Raw genomic sequence first — 22,525 nt, forward strand, 5'->3', positions numbered from 1 at the left:
TCAAGATATCAAATGATTTGAATGGCTTCTTCACGCTTATGAGATTTACTGCTCTTAGTTAAAGCATTTACTTTACTTTTCATCTTCTATCACTATAGAATAACGATGAATATTGTCTGAACTTCTTACTGAGAGAAAATATATCTAATCAGTATGTTTTGGGAAAACTTCCTTATCAGAGCTATAGCTCAACCAAATCCAACCTTGAGGAAGCTGTTTATGGGGGTGTGTGTGTGTGTGCACCCTGTTGTCACAGGAAGTTTGGAGGTGAACTGATCATTTGATGAGACAACTGGAGCCTAAAAACTCAGATTGATGGCCTCAGTGGTTCACGGTGTGCCTAAACCAGGATGTGACTGACATCCAGATAATTGATGAGAACCTTCTTCTGACTCACAGCCCACATGTGGAAATTTTCTGTGCCTTACCCAATCAATCATTCAACCTGACGTGATGACTAGCTTAGTGATTGTGTGAGAGTATAATTGTTGCTGTAATGAGTGTGAACGCAGGACAGCCTACGAACTCCTTGCTGAGTGTTGCTTCTAACGAGACTGTAAACTATTCTTCAGTAAAAATTTCTTCAATTGATTGCATCTGGACTCCTGGTTTTCATTGATCGTATCTGGTCGCATCTGGGTCTTTAACTGTAAATTCCCCTATAGGTAAATATATATATTTAACCTTAGTGGTTCTACAAAGCACTTCACACTGTTTCTCATTCACCCATTCACACTGTTTCTCATTCACCCATTCACACTGTTTCTCATTCACCCATTCACCCAGTTTCTCATTCACCCATTCACACTGTTTCTCATTCACCCATTCACACTGTTTCTCATTCACCCATTCACACTGTTTCTCATTCACCCATTCACACTGTTTCTCATTCACCCATTCACACTGTTTCTCATTCACCCATTCACACTGTTTCTCATTCACCCATTCACACTGTTTCTCATTCACCCATTCACACTGTTTCTCATTCACCCATTCACACTGACATAGGAAATCACAACGCTTAGAAACGCTGCCAAGACAAACACACAGGGTTAGATAATCTGAGTGATGAGGAACAGGTGTGCTTTAATTAATACACGCATGCGGGCTCTTGAGTAATGTGGTCCAGTGGGCTCTTGGGTAATGTGGTCCAGTGGGCTCTTGGGTAATGTGGTCCAGTGGGCTCTTGGGTAATGTGGTCCAGTGGGCTCTTGAGTAATGTGGTCCAGTGGGCTCTTGGGTAACGTAGTCCAGTGGGCTCTTGGGTAATGTGGTCCAGTGTTAAAACTCAGGCGAGTGAGAGCTCTGGTGGTCGATTGGGGAATCTTCCCCGGCATTCATGAAAACAAGTCACTGTTGATTTCAGAAATAAAACATTTAACAATATCTTAAAGTTTTTACTAAAGTTTGCTTTCAATTATCTTAAAAATGAAGGTGAAATGACATACAATTAATTTTCTTCAAGATGTGAACAACTGTAAAGTCTAAACTATGCATGTACATGTATTAGCAACAATCATGATCCACATAATTACTCTCATTCGGGATTAAAGTTATCAACAGCTTTTATTTCATTACATTCTGTGGTGTTCCTCCATTACTGTTAAATGTTAATGAATATACAGTGCCCTCCACTAATATTGGCACCCTTGGTAAATATGAGCAAAGAAGGCTTTGAAAAATGTACTTTATTGTCTAACCTTTTGATATTTAGTTTTTTTAAAAATCACAAAAATACTCTGCTCTCATAGATATCAAACAATTGCAAACACAACACAGGTGTATAAAAAATCTGTTAAATATATGTGCAACAATTATTGGCACCCTTATGAATTCATATGAGAAAAATATATTTGAAGTATATTCCTCTTGATACATTTTTGGGGGAACTCACAGTTTCCATCATCTCTCTGTGCTGCAACTTCAGAATACTGTGCTCTTCCCATTCTTGCTTCTGCTCCTAAAACACAGCCATGAAGCCAAAGAGGTAGAAACTTGAGTATTTAATTTTCACATCTGCGATGGGTCACATTCTTTTAATAAAAAACAGAAGTCCCTCATAAATGGGTTAACATCTTAAATTAAAAATGCTATTTTTATTTCGTAATGTACATATAGCCTGTGGTGTAACTCATCATGCAGCATGAACATCACAATTCCTTGCATTATTTCTAAAGAAACTTAATGCAAGAACTCTCACTTACTGTTGTTATCTCGTCACACTTTGTGTGTCTCCCAGAGCTCTTCCTCCTACTGCTGGACTGAGGTCAGACTCCAGCTGAGTACTGAACTCCATTGCAGGCCAGTATATTTCCTCAGCTTCATCCAAGGAGATCTGGAAGTACTACAACCAAAGTTTGTTGGATTTATTTACTTCTTCACACATTCAGTCAGTTAATTAAGGACTTAATTCATCAATCATCTAAACAGCTCAAAATAGTTTGTGTACAAAGGAGAAAATGTCACCAAAATGTCACTAAAGAAGAATCTCACAGACGGATTGCAGAATCTTAGCATTAAAATGGGCCTTGTGTTCCTGAACATGATTGTATAAGTAACATTTCTGTATGAGAACTAGCAAGGAAGCTAACAAAGAGATCTGTTTCAGACTTTTGGCCTTCTTGTGACCTGAAGTTTGGATCGATTCCAAAATTCTACCAGTTCATCTGCTGGTTGTATAGATAATTCCATATAAATACTACAAACATTCAACCACACGTTCTTGAGATATCACACTAAGGTGAATCTCAGACAAATGCATGGACGAATGTAAAGTCTGACCACACAAAACATAATGCCTCCACCACCTAGTGACTGAGGCATAAAAAAAACATACCTTTAACAACTCCTCGTTGTGTGTTAACGTTTCTATCACATTATCGTACTGTGACTTCAGGATATTGTGAGCCTCCCGTTCTCGCACACACTCCTAAAACAAAGCCATGGAGCAGAAGAGGTTTAGAATTTAGTGCTAAAAGGAGTGCTTCACTTCAGTGAAAAAGGAGTGTGACTTCAAAGTAAAGGGAATTTTGGTTAAGTAGAAATTGAGGACTAAATTAAAATAGCAGTACTAAAGCATTCATGGCTTAGCGAGAGGAAAAGCTTACCATTAGTAACTCATCACACTGTTGTAATATCTCTTTGTACTGTGACTGCAAAATCTCTCGCTCAGATTCCTAAAACACAGGCATGAAGAAAATTACAAGATTCAGACTTAATGTTCACATTGACACTGGGCCACTTCCGTTCCCCTTTTTAAACATGATGCTTTGCAAGGGTGTAACAAAATTCACATTTGGAAATGCATGTTTTTTCTCTTCGTATTCATGTGGAAAACAAGTTCACTGTGGTATACATACATTTTCATTGATTGTCAGTTAATATAGCCGGGGGTCACACTATCCTAACCATATTTCTCTATTAATAATGAGTGTCTTTATCCAGCAGAAAAACTCAAACTGAACAAGAAAGCACCCAGTTGTTGTTTCTGTCCATGTAGCTCACCATAATCCTATGGCTGAGCATTCACAGTATAAGCACAAAAGTTTACATACACCTAGGCGAAAGATATCCATTCTCGGTTTTTCACAACAATAAAATTTGTAGAAGGAGAAGCGGAAAAAACGCTTTTGACAAAATCCAAGATGGCGGAAAATCTGATTAGGTGAAAATCGACGTCATGGGATATGTTGAACTCGTTCTGTATGATAAACAGGAAGGAAGCTAACAAAGAGATCTCTTTCAGACTTTTGGCCTTCTTGTAACCTGGACTCTGTTTGGATCGATTCCAAAATTCTACCAGTTCATCTGCTGGTTGTATAGATAATTCCATATAAATACTACAAACATTCAACCACACGTTCTTGAGATATCACACTAAGGTGAATCTCAGACAAATGCATGGACGAATGTAAAGTCTGACCACACAAAACATAATGCCTCCACCACCTAGTGACCGAGGCATAAAAAAAACATACCTTTAACAACTCCTCGTAGTGTGTTAATGTTTATTTCATATGATCAGAGTTGGGTGTAAAGCGTTACAAAGTAACGCCTCACTGTATTCTAATGACTTTTCCTGATAACGCAGTAATGTAACGCATTACATTTTAAATGTATGTGATTCGATTACAGTTACTGATGTCAGTAAAATGACATTACTTGCATAATAAATTTATTGTTAAGAAAACAATATCAAGTAAAATGTATTTTTAAAATAAATCACGTTTTGCCCCGAAGATACTTCCTTTAGCCCCGAATAATTCTCCACTTGGAGCGGTTTGTCACTACGTAACTGAAGGTCAGTCAAAGAAGACCATCTGTAATTTTATATCTTCAGTGAACGGAGACCAGACCGATCAGACAGGGTTTACAGGAAAATACATGGAAACGCTCGTGTCTTATTGGCTGACAGATCTCAATTCAGCCAAACGCTAGCTCACAGTCAGTGTGAGGGAAAATGGATATACACCAAATTTTTTTCGTAAACCAGTAAAGGGGCTGAAACAGTAACATCCTCTGATGCTGAGCAGGAAAACGAGGTGTGTAAATGTCTGAGTTCCAGTTTACGTGAACATGATATGAGCAGAACATAAGGACAGATGATGTACTTTGCATGGCACTGCAGCAGCTAGCAGTAGCATGATAGTTTAGCTGTGCCTCCCCTTGGCTAGTGAGACCAAACTAGCCTAGTTAAATAAGTTTTATATTTTATCAGTCTGGGGGTTCTACAGTGACAACACCTGAGGCTAGTTTTATGGTAAATCCAACTTTTTCTGATCATATCATACATTGGCGCACTAAAATTACTGAAAAAACGATGAGTTTCATTTTGTAGTGTATTTTTGTAGGTTTGATAGGATCTGAAAGCAACGTGAAAGTAAAGTAATTAGTAATCTGTTTACTTTTTACATGCAGTAATCAGTAATGTAATCAGATGACAATTTTAAAGCAGTAATTAGTAATCTGTAGTGGATTACTTTTTTTGAGTAGCTTACCCAACACTGCAGATGATCATACTGTGACTTGAGGATATTGTGAGCCTCCCGTTCTCGCCTACAGTCCTAAAACAAAGCCATGGAGCAGAAGAGGTTTAGGAGGTCAAGGAGTGCTTCACTTCAGTGAAAAAGGAGTGTGACTTCAAAGTAAAGGGAATTTTGGTTAAGTAGAAATTGAGGACTAAATTAAAATAGCAGTACTAAAGCATTCATGGCTTAGCGAGAGGAAAAGCTTACCATTAGTAACTCATCACACTGTTGGAATATCTCTTTGTACTGTGACTGCAAGATCTCTCGCTCAGATTCCTAAAACACAGGCATGAAGAAAATTACAAGATTCAGACTTAATGTTCACATTGACACTGGGCCACTTCCGTTCGCCTTTTTAAACATGATGCTTTGCAAGGGTGTAACAAAATTCACATTTGGAAATGCATGTTTTTTCTCTTCGTATTTATGTGGAAAACAAGTTCACTGTATTATACATACATTTTCATTGATTGTCAGTTAATATAGCCGGGGGTCACACTATCCTAACCAGATTTCTCTATTAATAATGAGTGCCTTTATCCAGCAGAAAAACTCAAACTGAGCAAGAAAGCACCCAGTTGTTGTTTCTGTTCATGTAGCTCACCATAATCCTATGGCTGGGCATTCGAGTATAAGCACAAAAGTTTACATACACCTAAAGATATCCATTCTCGGTTTTTCAAAACAACAAAAGTTGTAGAAGGAGTAGCGGAAAAAACGCTTTTGATAAAATCCAAGAATGCGGAAAATCTGATATTTTGAAATTGACGTCATAGGATACGTTGAACTCGTCTTGACCCAGGAAATCCAGGGATTCCAGGATTTTAAGTTATGGGCACCCAGTTGAAAAGTTATGAACATAAAAGGTACTTCCAAATATGGCCCAAATTTGACCTGATGGTGGCGCTAGAGCGTTGGCAGCATTTGGCCCAAGTTTTTGTATTGCTACGAAAAAGAGCTGCAGCGATATATCCTTGTTCGTCTTGTTTGATATTTTGTAACCTGTAGGTGGCACTGAACATGCACATGAAGCAGAAACATCATGGTTTCTCATACTATTTGTAAAGTAACTGTGTAATGCAAGGATTTTCTCACTTACCAGCCTCATTTGTTCACGCTTATGGTCATGGTAGATTTTTCCTCGCAGTTCAAGCATGTGATCTACAATTTCATCATTTGAGTACCTTTCACAAACATTCTTTTCCTCAACTTCAGCCAGACAGACCTGGAAGATTGAGAACCAATGCTTATTGACATTATTCACTTCTACACATACATTCACACACCCAATGACCACAGGTTACATTACTGATGTGTCCAAGTGCATCACAAGATTATTATAAAACCTTTTATCTGACAAAGCGAGTGACATTCAGGAATAAACTGAATGACTACCATCAATAGAGTGGCGACTGCTGGAGAGAAACAGTCAGCTCAAAAAGATGCAACCCAACCTGGAGCTTCTGAGGCTACCAGGAAGACTTAAAACCTGGACTTACAACACAGCATCCTTCCCACAATTTTGTGGCCATTACTAGTCTACAAGTTCTCCTTATCAACTATGCAGAGCTTCAAGAGGATCCATCATAAACTCCCTAGGTGGCTGGTCGTGCTTTGAAGCCTTAGCGATATTGCTCTGTATGGGAGCTTTACAACAACTACGACTGAGCCCAGGGCAAGGACAGGTGCCAACTGGTCCAAGAGGAAATGAGAGCTGGTGTTGAGGATCTGCATGTAAGTCAGATGGGGGTGTGCATCAACAAGGTGCATGGACTAGATGGGAACAGGCATTATATCAGAAGATCTCCTGGTCTGAGTTGTGGTAGGCTGAGCCTTTCTGCTTCAAGTTCGTAATCCAATCAGTCAATGACGTCCTACCAAGTCCATTCGACTTCTTCAGCTGAAGAAAGGTTGAATCAGCAGCAGGTCATTTGTCCCTCAGGAGAGGAACACTGGAGCACATTCTCAGCTGCTGCCCCAATGCACTGAGTGAAGTTTGCTACCAATAGTGGCATGACCAGGTTCAGACACCATCTTCAGTGCCAGAGAACAGTGCTCCTTCAACCAGCATGGTAGGCAATTGCCTTTGTCAGAGCAGGAGAGAAGCCCCAGCATCAGCCAAAGTCAGCAGTCATGGCTCTTTGAAACAGTACTTGATTTGGCAAATCAGGGTGGACCTGGGGAAGCGGCTCCAATTCCCAGAAAACTTCACAGAGTCCACCCTCAGAGCAGACATAGTGCTGCATTTGGAAACATCAAGGCAGGGGTGTAGAGCAAGGAGCAAGCCCATAGAGGTTGGCTGCAGAGGCTTTACAGCTCAGTACCTGTGTAAGGCCTACAGCCTGCAGGGCATCACTGGTGTTCAGAAGGAAGACCATCAGAACCACCACAGTGGCAGCAGAGAAGGCCTCTAGATGGCTGTGGATCAAAAGGAACAATTCTTGGACACATGCTACTTAGTCACTGGGGAGGCCAGTATGGTTCTAGTGGACATGTCTGTGTAGTGTTAAGTCTAACTAGAAATCCATATGGCACTGTGCTAGCATTAACATGCCAGTGGGGATTGCTATAGCCTTAATCAAGGGGGAAGCCTGTATGATTCTGAGCCATTCTCTCTCAAATGGTCCAATAATTGCAAAGACAGAGCTATGGTGTTTTTTCTCCTGTGATAAAAGCAGTTTGTAACTTCAGAGCTGTAGTCACTTACTGCTTTTATCACAGGAGAAACAACACCACAGCTCTGTTTATGACACTGTTCATTTCTAAAACACCCAACTGCACACTGTACTTCCATATTAGGATGAAATCTATGCATGCATACCAACTGTAACACTGTACCAACATGATAGATTAGGCTGGTTCTTCAAATCTGGAACTCGATGTCCACTGTCCACTGTTTACCTCCAATCTCAAACTCACAATTTTTACAGAAGAATGCCACTCTAAAGGACTTATTTCTGGGAAAATTTCAGGTTCATATCTGGTACCCCAGCAGAAATATTCAACCTGAAACTGAGGGAATTTTTTTTTTTTAAACTGCCCTTTCTCACCCCCATACAAGAAATGGAATGACCCATCAATATAAGAATATATGAAGAATATAAGCTACTTGGACACAAGCCATGGCCTGATCACCCCTGGCTGGGTTGACTGGGTGAGAGTGTCTGATGTTGAAACACCCGTAACACCTGATGACCCCAGGTTACATCACTGATGATGTGTCCAAGAGATGTATTATAAAACCACACACTTTTGAGTACTCACCAGAACAGTCGAAAAGGGTTTGTGAAAGAATGAGAAGTGTCTGTTAAAAGTTTTCTTCACCTCTGTCTGTGTTAAAGTTTTCATCGACTGATTGTACTGGGACTTCAGATCGCTGTGAGCCCGCCGCTCTTCTTCACACTCCTAAAACACAGAGATGGAGCAGAAGAGATTAAGAATTTACATCTACAATAAGCTTCTTCAGTTACACTTTTTTTTTTTTTTGAAAACGTGCATTAAACAGATGCTGTGATGTAATTACACCTGAAATATTCGGTTATATGATAATTATGCTTCGATTTTTTTCAACCAGAGGTGCCAATACATATGGGTTAGACAGATTGTGCTGTCATGTAACTTATACCAATTTTATAAAAAACACCACACCGAGGCTACTTCAATTAACGTCAACTCAGTTTACTTCCTTTTTCTTTGCATTTGAACAGCGCATGCTTTTACAGAACTTGCATGTAACATAGAGAACATGTCAAATCAGCTTCTCACTATACAGAGCATTTATGATTTTGACCCTGTGGTAATTTAATTAGAATCACTATCATACACATCATAAATTGGGGAGGGAACAAGATTTGTCGGAGAATAATCTGTAGGTGAAAGGCAATATGGTCGTGTGTTTGTAGAAAAGCTACTATCATCATCAGAGGAAAGAATAAAAGGGCCCTCCACAGAGGTTATGGGAAACAGTTAGCTTCAGTTTGAGTAGAAACATGAGCATAGGTCACCGATGGAATGATACGATAAGCGGGAGAATGAGGAAACCCTGGGGGTACAGGTGAAGAGCAGAGACGTTCCAGCAGAGCTGTAATATCCATTGCCAAATGCGCCAGCTGATGAGGTATATATGGAGATTGAGCAGCCGAGAGAGAGCTGAAGGAGGGCAACACTGTGGTCAGTGGTAACACTTAAAATATATCCACATATATACATGTACACGCACATGCAAAGAATGTAGGAAACAGGTATCAATACACAGCATGGAAAAAGCATAAAGTTGAAAACACACACTCATAATATGTTTAAGAAAAGCACACACATATACTCGCAGAATGTTTAAGAAGCACCAAAAATGTATAAACAAACTTAGGATTAGAGAAGAAATATGTGTAACATTAAGCAATAATAAAAATAATGAAGAAGTGATGAAATATCCAAACTGTTCAGGACAACGGGGCAATGAGATGAGCACAGCTCGGTTACAGGAAGTGGGAATGCCAGTAAGGGCCTTGGAAAAATTTTAAATATCCGAAAGAAAACAATGAAGGTAAGGGGATATCCAATGGCTGAAAGTGGGTTTTAAGGGGATTCCAAAGTGAGAAAAGTTGGTTCTAATAGTATTTAAAAATGAGAAAAGTAGGATTTAAGGGGACTCAAAAAAAGACATTATTAAAGCATACTGGGATTTCAAAAGAATGAGATAATTAGGCGTAACCTAAAGATAAGACTGTATAAATAAGGCACTGAGTCGGTGCATAGATTCAGATCACTTTGGGACGTCACACTGATTGGATCTCATGTTTTTTGAACATTAAGTGGATTTTTTCAATTGAATTATCAAGCTCTTCATGAGCTGCGTCAGGTGTGAAAGGTCAAAATGTTGCTTCAATCAGAATAGAGTAAACTGATTGAGGCCAGTCTGAAGGAAATTCCTCTCAGATTGAACAAGGACAATTAATCTCCATTTAATAATCATTAAATAGAAGAATAATGGCAATGTAACACTTTATGTACAATTACTTGAAATAAAACTGTTGTTATAAATAAAATGAGGCTGCTCAAAATTGGGATACCTGGCACAAAACCCCTTTTGTTTGCAGAAAGAGAGGTCCCATAAGCCTCCGTTTGAATTATTGTGTGCACACAAGCCCCAGACATGTTGTCTAGGAAAATTGGAGATAGGAACCCGAAAACATGACTGAAATCCAATATATGCCTTGTATAAGGCTTTAAAAAGAATTGAAAAAGTGTGGCTCAATCCACATCAGTCCCCTGTGGAGACACACCCCTCTTACTCCACCCACCCCCACTACCACCCCACCCCACCCTACCAATCCCCCGCCCAAGACAGCAGAGGATGTTCTGATGCAACAGTTTCTGATGTGTTTTCTCCCATGGCTGGTCACACTAATCTCACAGAACACCACATTGAGACTTGTCAGGGGTAGTTGTACACAGGCACTCCAAACATTTCCCAGAACACAAAAAACAAGTAGTTTCGGAAGACCTCTGAACCATACTCTATACTTAAAATACTTAAAACCAGGGGTTTTCTGTCACGTCCGACTTATCTGAAATGCATTTACGCTGACGTGCGGCAAAAACAAAGGCTCAGTTATAGAGTTTAATAAATGGAGGTATTGCTTATTATTAATTAGTACTCAGACCTGATTTGGGCTTATTGGGTTCATATAAAGTAAAGCTTACCTTTCGTAAATGTGTCTTAATCGCATTGTGCTGGATCTGCAGCAACTGCAACTCCTGACTTTTTTTATTACACTCCTAAAATACAGTCAAGGAGCAAAAGAGTTCGTTTTTCCACATCTACAATACATATTTATTCACATGTGTAACACATATAAAACTATTCATTATTTGTAAAGTAATTGTTTATTGCAGTAATCTTCTCACTCACCATTTCTAGCTCATCATTCCTTTTCCGGGCTTCAGAGAGCTCTTTCTTCAATTCCTGCACTGAGTCTTGCAGTGCATTCACATCAGACAGCAGTTCGGGCTTCTCGTTTTCCAGCCGAGCACAAGACTCCAGCTCATATTTCTCCTCAGCTTCAGACAAAGATACCTGGAAGTTCAGAAAGCAAAGCTTGTTGGCTTTATTTATTTCTACACACACATTCATACGCTTTTGACTTATAACTCACTTAAGACTCTAAAAAGACCCCGCCCCCCCCTTAAAAAGATTTGTCCCCAAAACGTGACAAAACCAGAATGAAAACACACACACACACACACACACACACACACACACACACACACACACACACACACACACAGACACATCACAATAGGATAATAAACTTATAAGTAATAAACTCACATTTACTTACATTTAACAATAGCATAATAAACTTGCATTTTTTGACTCCGTGTTGTGTGAAAGAGTTGCCTATTAGGGGGGCCTATTATGTAAAATTCACTTTTACATGGTGTTTGAACATAAATGTGTGTGGGCAGTGTGTGTACACAACCACCCTGCAATGGTAAAAATCTACGCACTCCTGTTTTTATATTCCCCATAAATCACAAACAGTGTCTCAAAATGAGTCGTTTTCATTTTCTCTACAATGTGATGTCACATTGGAACAGGCCCCGCCCACAACTGGTGACGGACTCCGCCCTATTAGTGTAGATCCTCCCCTGAGTGAGCAGCACACAGTCCGCCATGTTCTCCGCGCTGGAGCAGCTACAGTGAGAAGAAGAATGTCTCAGATTCATAAGCTCTGTAAGTGTTCTGTTGTTGGCTGTAAAAATGAACACGAGTCTTCATGTACTCCCGGCATCAGAGCCACTGAAGACGCAGTGGAGAAGTTTTATTTTTGAAGGAAATGTGCCCTAAAAAATAGCTACACTTGTGTATGTTTCTGAGCATCATTTTACACCAGACTGCTTTGTGAGCGAGGGTCAATATAAAGCTGGATTTTCTGAAAAGTTGATTCAAACATGATTCACTACCAACTGTTCATGATCCAGCTTTATATCCAGAAGACGTATCGCAGTTTATATTTTGTGAATGTTTGCAAATCGCCTTTCCTTGTGCTCGTTACCAGATTCCTCGGCTAATGCGGCTGAAGTAACCATTGTCTCTGATTGTATTCACAGAGACCAGAGCTATGTCGTCGTTTATTGTCTGTATAATTCATGACCGCACCTTTATTATGCACAATACAGTAAGGAGATTGTCTTTTTGAAAACTGTGTACGTTTTGTGCGAATCATTTTACACCAGACTGCTTTGTGAATGAGGAACCATTCAGAAACGTCCTGGTTCATTATCACAGGTGTTTCTTCTGCCGGAGTCTCTCCTTCATCAGTGTCTGACTCTGGTTCAGACATATAGGGCTGAACATCGGTATTTATGGTGTCAGTCATATTGGTTCTCCTGATTTGTTGTTGCTGTAGTATTTGAAGCACGAGCTGTAAAGGCAAAGCCCTCTTCCGGAAAGGGGCGGAGAGCATCAGCTCATGTGTATTTAAAAAGACACACACAAAACAACGTGCTTTTCCTTCCACCCAAAAAAGGGGTATTTATAGCATGGTATAATAAATTATCAGTGGGGTATTGGGGCATTGTAAGCTGAAACTTCACAGAAACATTCTAGGGACACCTGAGACCTATAGTACATCTTGTACTAAGGGTCATAATAGGTCTCCTTTAAATCAGGGAACGCTGGGAGCATATCTTTACCTAACAGCCTACTAATTTATACAGCAGCCAGGAGCTGCTTAAGTATTCATTTTAAATACAAATGAAAACTAATTTTCCATTAAAAAACAGGATGCTTTGAGTGATCATAAGTCTCGTTACATACATACACACGTACACACCATAATCCAGGAGGATAACAGTTCAGATAATGTAACTGTAATACATATCCCCTGCTGACCACATTGTAGTACTGAGCTATCAAACTCAGCTTGTTGGATAGTCAAAACCATTGTATTGAGTAATGCATTAGATTATTTGACTCTTATTTAATATCGTTTTTTGGGGTTGCCCCAGAGGATGTGCTGTAAGAAAAGAAAAAAAATTAAATAAAAACTAAAGTCAAAAAAAGTCACCAAAGTGGCCATATCTAACTGTTTTACTCAGAGTCCTGAGATGTAGAAGTATAAAGTGTACAGTGTAAGTGACTGTGGTTTGGTGAGTACCTCAGAGGCAGTGCTGTCAGTCTGTGAGGCAGTGCTGTCAGTCTGTGAGGCAGTGCTGTCAGTCTGTGAGGCAGTGCTGTCAGTCTGTGAGGCACTGCTGTCAGTCTGTGAGGCACTGCTGTCAGTCTGTGAGGCAGTGCTGTCAGTCTGTGAGGCAGTGCTGTCAGTCTGTGTCACACTGCCTTCATCCACATCACACATCAAGTCTGGCTCCACCAAATCAGACTCTGCAGAGCCCATCTGCACTGGGTCTAATTACAAAAAGACAAAAACATCAGATTTCACACAATAGGCATTTTGTTGTTCAGATCGTGGTGTAGCTCATTTTTGGAAAGAGAGAAAAAAGCTTTGGTCAAATGAAAAATCTACTTTTGAAATATGTGGTCGAAATATGGTTTGTATAAAAATAGAGAGAACTCAACTCTGAGGACTTAGAAAAACATAAAGAGAAATGAAGACATAAAAGAAGAAAGAAAGAAAGAAATGTGCTACCTTCGGTGGGAGTTGTGTCTGCGGGGTCCAGCGTTGTCCTCTCGCCATCGCCATGATTATTGAGATAATAATAAACTCCCGCGGCCGTAGCTGCAGCTGCGGCCGCATACAGCAGGGGGCGCAGTGGAAGTTCTGCCACCCGAGAGAGCTCTAAACTCACAAAATGTCGCATTGTTGCACTGAACTCAATTACACAGCATGTCGATTAGAAAGTTCAAGTAAACACTGAAACGCTGCGTTTCTGTTCCTAATCTTTGACAGAAGCTTCTTCTATGACGTCACAATCACAGAACACATTCCAGAATATTCGCAAATCCAGGCTGAAAAGTGCATTATGTAGATGCATTACTTCCATTTATGACTGATGGATCATGTAAACCTCCTCTTTCTAATATGTTTATAAAGGCAGACTTACGAGTTATTTAATTTTCTCATCTCCTACTATCCAGAAACTGATTATTGCTTGTACTATAACACTGACACATAAATATGGATGTTTCCAGACAAATCTCTCTCTCTCGTGCACGCACGCACACACACGCACGCGCACAAATATTTAGTCCTGGTTTGGTGACGTCATCGCACCATAAATCAACGTCAAATATTTTAAAAACGGAAGCAGCACAAACGATTGATTCTATTTAGGGTGAATTTGGAGCATGTGGGGGGCTGAGTGACCTCAGAATGACCTATAAATATTCTTTTAATATCTCCAAAACCGAAGCAGCACACGAACACTTTTACGGCACAAACGATTGGGACTATTTTGCCGACGTTTTGCGTTCGGGGTGCTAGTTGTCGTAATGCGCATGCGTCCACCGCCTGTGTACACGAACAGGAAAACAAGGTGTGTACATGTCCATATCCATATGAGTTCCTGTTTACATGATAGGAGCAGAGCATAAGGACAGATAACGCACTCTGATTGGCTCTGTAGCATCTAAACCCATACACTGATAGTTTAGCTGTGCCTGTAATTGGCTAGTGACACCAAACTAGTTAGAAAAATTTGACATGTTATCGGTCTGGTAGTCCTATAAATAGTGATAACACCTGAGGCCAGTTTTATGATAAATACGATTTTTTGTGCAATTTAAACATTTAAAAAAATAAAATAAAATAAAATAAAAAGCAATTAGCCCTTACATGCAAAAAAAAGCATACAAACAGGTTACAGCCCTGAATGGACAGGCCAGGTTACACACCTGGTTAATGTATGTTTATTTGAGCTGTAACCTTTCTGAATCGGTACCTTGTGTTAAAATATGATTATCTGAAAAGATTCAGGGGGTTAGGAGGAAGCGTCTGAGGTAAGATAGCATGGTGACATGTTCAGTGTCTATTTCAGCGAGGTTAGTCAGGGTACACACACTAGTTAACACGATATACCAGTTAAAATGCCATATAAGTAGTTAAACATTTAATATTTTTACGATAGAAATGTTAACCGACCGACAGTAATGGCTTATTTTGTAATTGAAAATGTATAATTTACGTGATTCATGTAATGTAATTACATTTTTTTTAAAAACATTATCGAAGCTCATGTATTTAGACCCATGTATTTCTAAAAGACTGCGTAAGCGCCATTTTGTTTTGTACAGAAAGCACGTTCCAGTCAGAGTGGTGAAAGTAGTAAAACTATTTTATAAATATGAATAGCACTTTCATTCTTTCATTACTTCCATTATCACATGTTGTGATGTATATCATTATCGACCAAAGAATATCGCGATGTGACGTATTTCTTAATATAGTCCACCCATAGGCAATGCTTTTTTTGATTTAGCTACAAGTGATTGCATCAGCTAGGTCAGTGGTTTTCAAAGTGGGGGCCGCCAGGGGGCCTCAACAATTTGGTGTGAAAAATAAATTCTCACTCTCAGATAACCACACACACAATCAATTTCTAATGTAATATAAGTTACCAGTAACCAGTAAAGATGTAAGATGTAATTAATAATGAAAAATTGTGATATATTCAGAAGTCTGTATTTTTAATGTGTTTTAAAGTGTGTGTCTTGCAGAAGGGGGGCCTCGGTCAATGCTCGGTTAATGCCATTTGGGGGGCCTTGCCCTGGAAAAGTTTGGGAACCAATTGGCTAACCACTAAGCACGTGGCTAACCACCGTGCGCCCACTAATGTCCAATATGTGATATAATACAGTAAATTGAGACATAAGGCAGAGGTTTCCAAATCACGTACAAGCATTTGTACATGTTTCATTAGTATATTTCTTCAGAATACGGTGACATACTAAAGTTTTATGTAATTACGCCAATCTTAAAAGGTAAACTGTCGTTTGTCATTCTGTACTGTAAGAGTAGACAACAATTTGTATAGTTTTATTCACTGTAATACGTTTCAACTTGTGTATTTGTTTCTACCTTTTAGCTCCTTCCAAGTTCAACTTGCCAAATTGAACCAATGTGGTTCTGAAAGACTGAAAGCAGGTGTCGATGTTGATTCGGATATTTTTGATGAGTTAGTGAGAACATCTAATGCGTCTTTCAAAGTTTTGGTTGGAGACAAGTCTGGTAAGAAGCTTAAACAACATTCTGTCATGTTTACATAATCTATCATGGTTGTGTATGCATTCTGCTACATTATTATTGTCAATATTTTCAGTGTTCATACTGTCTTGTGTGCTACTTTTTCTTTACTTTTTATTCCAAGATAATATCCCAGTTGAAAGAAAGTTATCTCAGGCCTCCTGATCAGTCATTTTCATCAGTGGAATCAGAAAGTTCAGACTCCTCAGTAATTCCTCAGTCTTCAAAGGCACACAACAGACAACTGTTCGAAGGACCTCTCAACTGTAAATCAAATTACAAGAAAACCCCTGAACCTTTCCACAATATTACGATTTTTTGAGATGCACCTGTATTTTTGTGTGACACATACATATATATATATAACGTACGTGTTTTTATCATAATAATGCAAAGATCAACCACATGAGGATATCATAGTACATATAGACATCAGTGTGAAGAATAAATAAATCACCCATCGTTTTCTGTCTTTTTAATTCACTTGGGGAAGGATACAATACAGACTAACTAAGAAATAATAATAATCATTTTTCAGTTCTCTATCATGAATAGTAAACCCAAATACTACAAGTTCGAATTCACTTCGAAGCTACTGTATATGTAGTTATTTTACCTTACAGTACAATTACACGTTTCACATATTTATGTGTGGCGGTCCCTTTAAAACTGCGTCACTCGCTCTGAATTCAACTTCCGGGTGGTTTGTAGAACGCGCGTGCGTGCGTGAGAAATGTAAAATTTTGCGCGCGAGATGTTGTGTAAGCGCAAGCGCCTTGTTTACTAGATAACGCCGGGGACTTATGGCGCGAGAAATAATCAACAAGTGTCCTTAAAAATTCCGCGGTGCCGCTGAAATAAAAGTTATAAACATAAAAGAAGCCTGTTCTTTAAATATATAGTCTTTAAAAGTTAGTTGGTTTGACCTGCGCGGTTGTCTGGGGTAAGTTGTAATTCCGAGCTGAATGCTAACTGTATTCACTGAGGCTGCAGTCTTCTGAGCTAGCATCTGTGCTAATAACGGTCGTTTTTTTTTTTATAAGTGTCATTTCTGCAATTGTTCTGTTAACTCGGTTCGTTTAAGTTAGCGTTTGTACGCATGTGCTGTAGGTTGTGTTGTGTATCCTGTGTTTTATTTTGCTATTCGTTTCGCCCTGCCTCGCAGTGTTGTGTGGATCTGTGCATGATGAACTGTGAGCTGTTGGCCACATGCAGTGCTCTCGGGTATCTAGAGGGAGATAAATACCACAAAGAGCCTGACTGCTTAGGTGAGTCACATTTTACATCAGAGCTTCTTGTACCTTTTGTAACCAACGCCCCCTTTCCCCTATAGCAGGAGACCACGTATGATGAGTATCTATAGGCTATATAATATGTCTATATATAACCTAATCTTTAATCTGTTTTGATCAATAGATATAAAGCTATATAAAACGGACGGGTATGGAACATGAATGATCAAAAATGTTTCTGAACACTGTAACTACTTTGAACAAGAGAACTAGGTTGTAATAACGTGGACTGTTTTACATGTAAAACATTCCATTTGTCTTGCGTTCTAAAAACATTCACGTACGAATGATGTAAATTGGGACAAAGGCGTGTCTCGTTAGCCGTGACAGTCAGTGTGTTTACATGGACAACAATAATCCACTATTAACCTGATTAAGACGATACTTGGATTAAGAAACTGGCATGTAAACAGCAATTTTTTATTACCTTAATCTGATTAAGGTCATACTCGAAGTAAGCACAAATCGAATTAAGACGTGGAGTACTCCTGTTTTAGTCGCATTATCAAGGTGTATTACAGACATGTAAACACCTTAATCACATTATTAACGTTGTGTGAGAGTTTTCACTGCATTTTGCGACAGGACACGTACACACATGGCAGTGCTCAACTGTTTTATGGCAAATATGAGAGCACGGCTGCGTCCCAAACCGAGTACTTGCCTACTACAGGCCTATAGCAGGCGAAATACATGCATCTCGGCTACTGTATCGTAGGTAAGTACACGGTTTGGGACACAGCCCGTGGCTTCAAGCAGTCGTGTATTTGCACGTATAGCCCGACAAATAATTAACCGTACTTGAAGCGTTCGTAAAAATTAAAAAATAAAAACACCCAAAACTATATATATGGTACCATAACAAAGACCAACTGTATGTCGATACGTGAAATTCTGGAGGGAATGTCGGACGGCGTGGCGCGGTGACGTAATGACGTGTGCCGTTAATCCATCTATGTTCTATAACATGTAAAATGGGTAATGAAAGGAGTATCCTAAAAGCGACTCATGTACACACCATAATCACGTTGTTATCTTACTCAGAGTAAGGTCAATAATTAGAGTACTGCTGTCCATGCAAACATAATCTATGTCAGCTGCCGTGTGATCACCAAGATGTGCTGCTCCGGCTCTCAGACACTCACTGAACAGAGCAGATGCAGAGAGAGGTGCGAGATTTGTCGTTAGGTACTTTTTTTTGCAACACAAAAAAAGCCGCTAAAGGGGTCTGAAAAGTTGCTAAGTTGGCAGCACTGGTCTGCACTGACAGCTAGATAAAAGGCAGCTAAACCCCGCCTCTCCCCAGCAAAAATAAAATACAGAGGGAGAGGGAATGCGGGGTTTTTCATTTATGCACATTCTATTTGAAAAGCAACAAAATACACGGAGTACACAAATGATGCCCTGTCTGTGTTTTTTTTTTTTTTTTTTAATTGAAAACAATTTGCTCCCCCCTTCCGATCTCTCCATGCACCCCACCTGTTGAGACCCACTGTTTTAGATCATTAATTCACATAATGACCTCCATCACAATCTGTAGCAACTTCCTTAAAAGCTATGTTTATCATGTATTTTCCCTGGAACACGCCGTACTGATGAACTTAATCACAAAGTTGGCACTGATCCCATTTTCAATGTTCAACACAATCCTGATATCAAATCTTCGAAAATGGAAGATAATTTTGTTTCTGTGACATGTCAGTCTACATCACGGGTTAAAATACGCAGAAAAGTCAGATCACAAAACAAATAGGAAATCTAATTAAATATCAGTCGAGTGTTTCATGGTATTCGATTGCTATTGATATTTCACTGCTTTATTTGTCTCCCAACTGTGTGACCTCTCAGAGAGTGTAAAAGACCTGATTCGCTACCTGAGGCATGAGGATGAGACGAGAGACGTCAGACAGCAGCTGGGAGCCGGCCAGATCCTCCAGAATGACCTTTTACCCATCATAACGCAACATGGACAGGACAAGCCTCTGTTTGATGCCTGCATCAGGTATATTTGCCAAAGCTGACATTAGGGGATGGTGATATAGTGAAATGATCAGAATCTGAAATGTCATGTGCAACGTTGCAAAGATCTGGCATGTACTTGGGGATTGGGGGACCGAACGAGAAGGGTAAAAGGGTGTCCTAGTAGGACTAGTATATATTTTTACAGCTGATTTATACGACCTGTAGGTATGACCGAAAGTTCAAATAACTTCATTTACAGTCATACTCTGTCTTTCACTTGGTAAACATTTGAGTGCTCTTTCTCTCTCTCTCTCTCTCTATTTCTCTCTCACTTGGTGCGCACTGTGCACTTTCTATCCCTCCAGCCCCTTGACCCCAATGTATTATTAATTTCATGGAAATGATTAATAAATAAAATGTGTTTTTCAATGGGAAAGCATATACTTGGGTATGTGTTGGGAAATACTCTTATGTATCTTGTTCTTATTCTTTTGAATTAAATTGAAAATATTGTATCAAGCTTGGCACCAGATTATCCTATTGAGAAAGTTTTAATGTAATCCCGCTTGCATTTGGTTGCAGGCTCATGGTGAACTTGACCCAGCCTGCACTTCTCTGCTTTGGAAAAATCCCAAATGATGCCACTTTCCGACACCATTTCCTCCAATTGGTGACTTATCTACAAGGATATAAGGAGGTAAAACCAATTTCAGTCAAGAGCTCTGAATTAGAGTGTGATATTTTATATTTGTAGATATGAATATTTATTAATCTATTCTTCTTCTAGGCGTTTGCCAATGAGAAAGTGTTTACAGTCCTGAGTGAGACACTGTACAACCTTCTGCAATTGGTGAGTGTTGCTGAATGGAACCCAATATGTCCAGTCAGTGCTGGAATCATGTAGGTCAAAGGCATCAGAAATTTCCCATCAGCCAAATATGATTTTATACAGAATGAATGCAAAAGAGTTTGGTTTGTTGGTGGAAAAAAGTAGACCAGTTTCTGGTTTTGAATGCACAAGAGAAAACAGCCATAGTGACCCATGTCTTGCTCCATCTCATCTTTTTTCCTCTTGTTTCATGCTTTATCAGGATTGGGAACAAAGGCAGGAGGAAGATAACTTGCTGATTGAGAGGATTTTGCTGCTTGTCAGGAATGTGCTGCACATCCCTACTGACCCCAATGAGGAAAAGGTTAGAGTTAATGTGTTTTGGCCTGTTCTTGAAACTGTTGTGTGTTTATATATGGCTGCATATATGCTATATGACCAAAATTCTGTAGATACCTGACTGCAACAACCATATATGGATGTTCCCTCAAACTGTTAGAAACACACAATCGTCCAGAATGTCTCTGTATGCTGTAGCATTACTTCACTGTCAGCATGACAGTCCTCCTGTGCACAAAGCGAGCTCCATGAAGACGTAGTTTACCAAGGCTGGGGTGGGTGAACTCAAGTGGCCTGCACAGGGCTATGACCCCCACTGAACTCTTTTGAGATGGATTAGAACACCAATTTTGTGCCAAGACTTCTTGACGGACATCAGTTGACCAACCATTTGTGTTCTTATGACTGAGCACAAATACCCACAGCCACACTCCAATATTTAGTGGAAAGCCTTCTCAGAAGCAAAGGGGGGACCAAGTCCATATTAATGCTTGTAGTTTTGGAAAGAGATGTTCAGTGATCAGGTGTCCACATCTTTTTGGCATTGTAGTGTATATTCCAGCTTTCTTTTCATTTGTCATTTCAAAGCGTTGACATTAAACCTGTAATGTTTGCCTATATTTCTGCTAAATTACAGTCAGTTCCCATTTATTATCCCAGTTATAACACATTAAATGATTGTTTCTTAATTCTCTACAGAATGTGGATGATGATGCCAGTGTACATGATAAACTGCTGTGGGCGATCCACATGAGTGGTATGGATGACTTGGTGAAGTTCCTGGCCAGCGCTCAGAGTGAGCAGCAGTGGAGCATGCATGTACTGGAGATCATCTCGCTCATGTTTAGAGATCAGGTATGTCCAATGATTTAGTGCAAAAGTCGAACAGTAGTGGAACTCGTTACAGTAGTGGGCGTTTCCTTTCCGACACACACTGACAGCAGTTGACCAATCACAACACACTGGGACATGTGACCAATCAGAGCAGAGTATGTTCTCTGAAAGGAGGAGTTTAGAATGGATCATTTAACGAGTCGTTTGTGACACTGGGGAGAAAGAGGTAATGCTGCAGTTTAAATTATGAGCATGTTAAAGTGTTTTTTGATCACAGATGCATGTAAATCTATTGTATGAGACCTTTAAAACAAAACTAGGCACGTTTCAAAACCATAATATGTGCACTTTAATGCAACTTCCAAATATGTGAATTCGTCCATCTGTCCGGACTGGAAAGAACGATACTGGTCGTCTTTTATTTCTTTATGTAGTTTTCAACCGATTTATGAATTAGGCCAGGAAATCACCATTCTTTTTGCGCTTGTTGTGCTGGAGGTTGGTGTATACACCACAAACTGGCAGCTGTTATGAATTATGTAATATTTTTAAATGATGTAATGTGTAGAGTTTGACACATTAGCTTTCCTGAATTCTTTTTTCCCCCTGCTGTTGAGCCATAGTCAATCACTGAACAAGCCATATATGGCTCGCGAGACTAGGTTCCTGACCACTGATTTAGTGTGCCATCTTTGTGTCCAGTTCCAAGATTGTTTAGTGATTTTGTTTTACTGAACCAAAGAATGTATGCTTTAGGAAGTTTGAAACTGCATGTTCTATTCCACATTTTAATGCTGTTGAGTGTTTGTCCTCTGTGTGTCTCCTTTGCACTCTACAGACTCCTGAAGTGCTGGTGAGTGCAGGACAGAGCCGATCCACACAGGAGAAACAGAAAGACACGCAAGAGCTGGAAGCCCTCAGACAGAAAGAGCTGGCAGAGAAACGGAGCCGCACGCTACAGAGAGGAACTAGGTAAATTAGGATGTTTTGAATGAAATCATATTTTGCATCACGTAGGCACTGAAATAATGGATT

The 22,525-nt window shown here is 39.6% G+C and overlaps 2 protein-coding genes across 4 annotated transcripts in view; one reads left to right on the forward strand and one right to left on the reverse strand.

Moving 5' to 3' along the window:
• Nucleotides 1-37: 37 nt before the first annotated feature.
• LOC108255267 (protein Hook homolog 3) lies at nucleotides 38-14,658 on the reverse strand. 2 transcript variants are annotated; one of them, XM_053674203.1, is made up of 13 exons: nucleotides 13,682-14,658; nucleotides 13,190-13,440; nucleotides 10,939-11,103; nucleotides 10,731-10,805; nucleotides 8,352-8,432; nucleotides 6,127-6,252; nucleotides 5,235-5,303; nucleotides 4,998-5,063; nucleotides 3,108-3,176; nucleotides 2,837-2,929; nucleotides 2,205-2,344; nucleotides 1,895-1,960; nucleotides 42-1,353 (listed from the first exon to the last, which is right to left on the reverse strand). In XM_053674203.1, the coding sequence occupies exons 1-11, from the start codon at nucleotides 13,851-13,853 to the stop codon at nucleotides 2,210-2,212; spliced, it is 1,302 nt and encodes a 433-aa protein (XP_053530178.1). In that variant the 5' UTR covers nucleotides 13,854-14,658; the 3' UTR covers nucleotides 42-1,353; nucleotides 1,895-1,960; nucleotides 2,205-2,209. The 2 variants fall into 2 exon arrangements, with proteins under 2 accessions (XP_053530179.1, XP_053530178.1); XM_053674204.1 differs by lacking the exon at nucleotides 13,190-13,440 and having other exon boundaries at nucleotides 38-1,353; nucleotides 13,682-13,762.
• A 1,457-nt stretch (nucleotides 14,659-16,115) lies between these two features.
• The window catches only part of timeless (timeless circadian clock), a 33,097-nt gene continuing 26,687 nt past the window's right edge, over nucleotides 16,116-22,525 (forward strand). Inside the window, exons 1-9 of one of the 2 annotated variants that reach the window (XM_053674125.1) lie at nucleotides 16,116-16,219; nucleotides 16,359-16,500; nucleotides 17,400-17,502; nucleotides 19,375-19,528; nucleotides 20,071-20,185; nucleotides 20,276-20,338; nucleotides 20,580-20,681; nucleotides 21,356-21,511; nucleotides 22,329-22,462. In XM_053674125.1, the coding sequence (XP_053530100.1) occupies nucleotides 17,418-17,502; nucleotides 19,375-19,528; nucleotides 20,071-20,185; nucleotides 20,276-20,338; nucleotides 20,580-20,681; nucleotides 21,356-21,511; nucleotides 22,329-22,462 (809 nt within the window). In that variant the 5' untranslated portion in view covers nucleotides 16,116-16,219; nucleotides 16,359-16,500; nucleotides 17,400-17,417. Of the gene's footprint in view, nucleotides 16,220-16,358; nucleotides 16,501-16,944; nucleotides 17,178-17,399; nucleotides 17,503-19,374; nucleotides 19,529-20,070; nucleotides 20,186-20,275; nucleotides 20,339-20,579; nucleotides 20,682-21,355; nucleotides 21,512-22,328; nucleotides 22,463-22,525 lie in introns of those variants that run through there. The other variant, XM_017451097.2, reaches the window with a different exon arrangement.

This window comes from Ictalurus punctatus, chromosome 21 (genome assembly GCF_001660625.3).
Source record: "Ictalurus punctatus breed USDA103 chromosome 21, Coco_2.0, whole genome shotgun sequence".
In the NCBI taxonomy this organism is placed as follows: domain Eukaryota; kingdom Metazoa; phylum Chordata; class Actinopteri; order Siluriformes; family Ictaluridae; genus Ictalurus; species Ictalurus punctatus.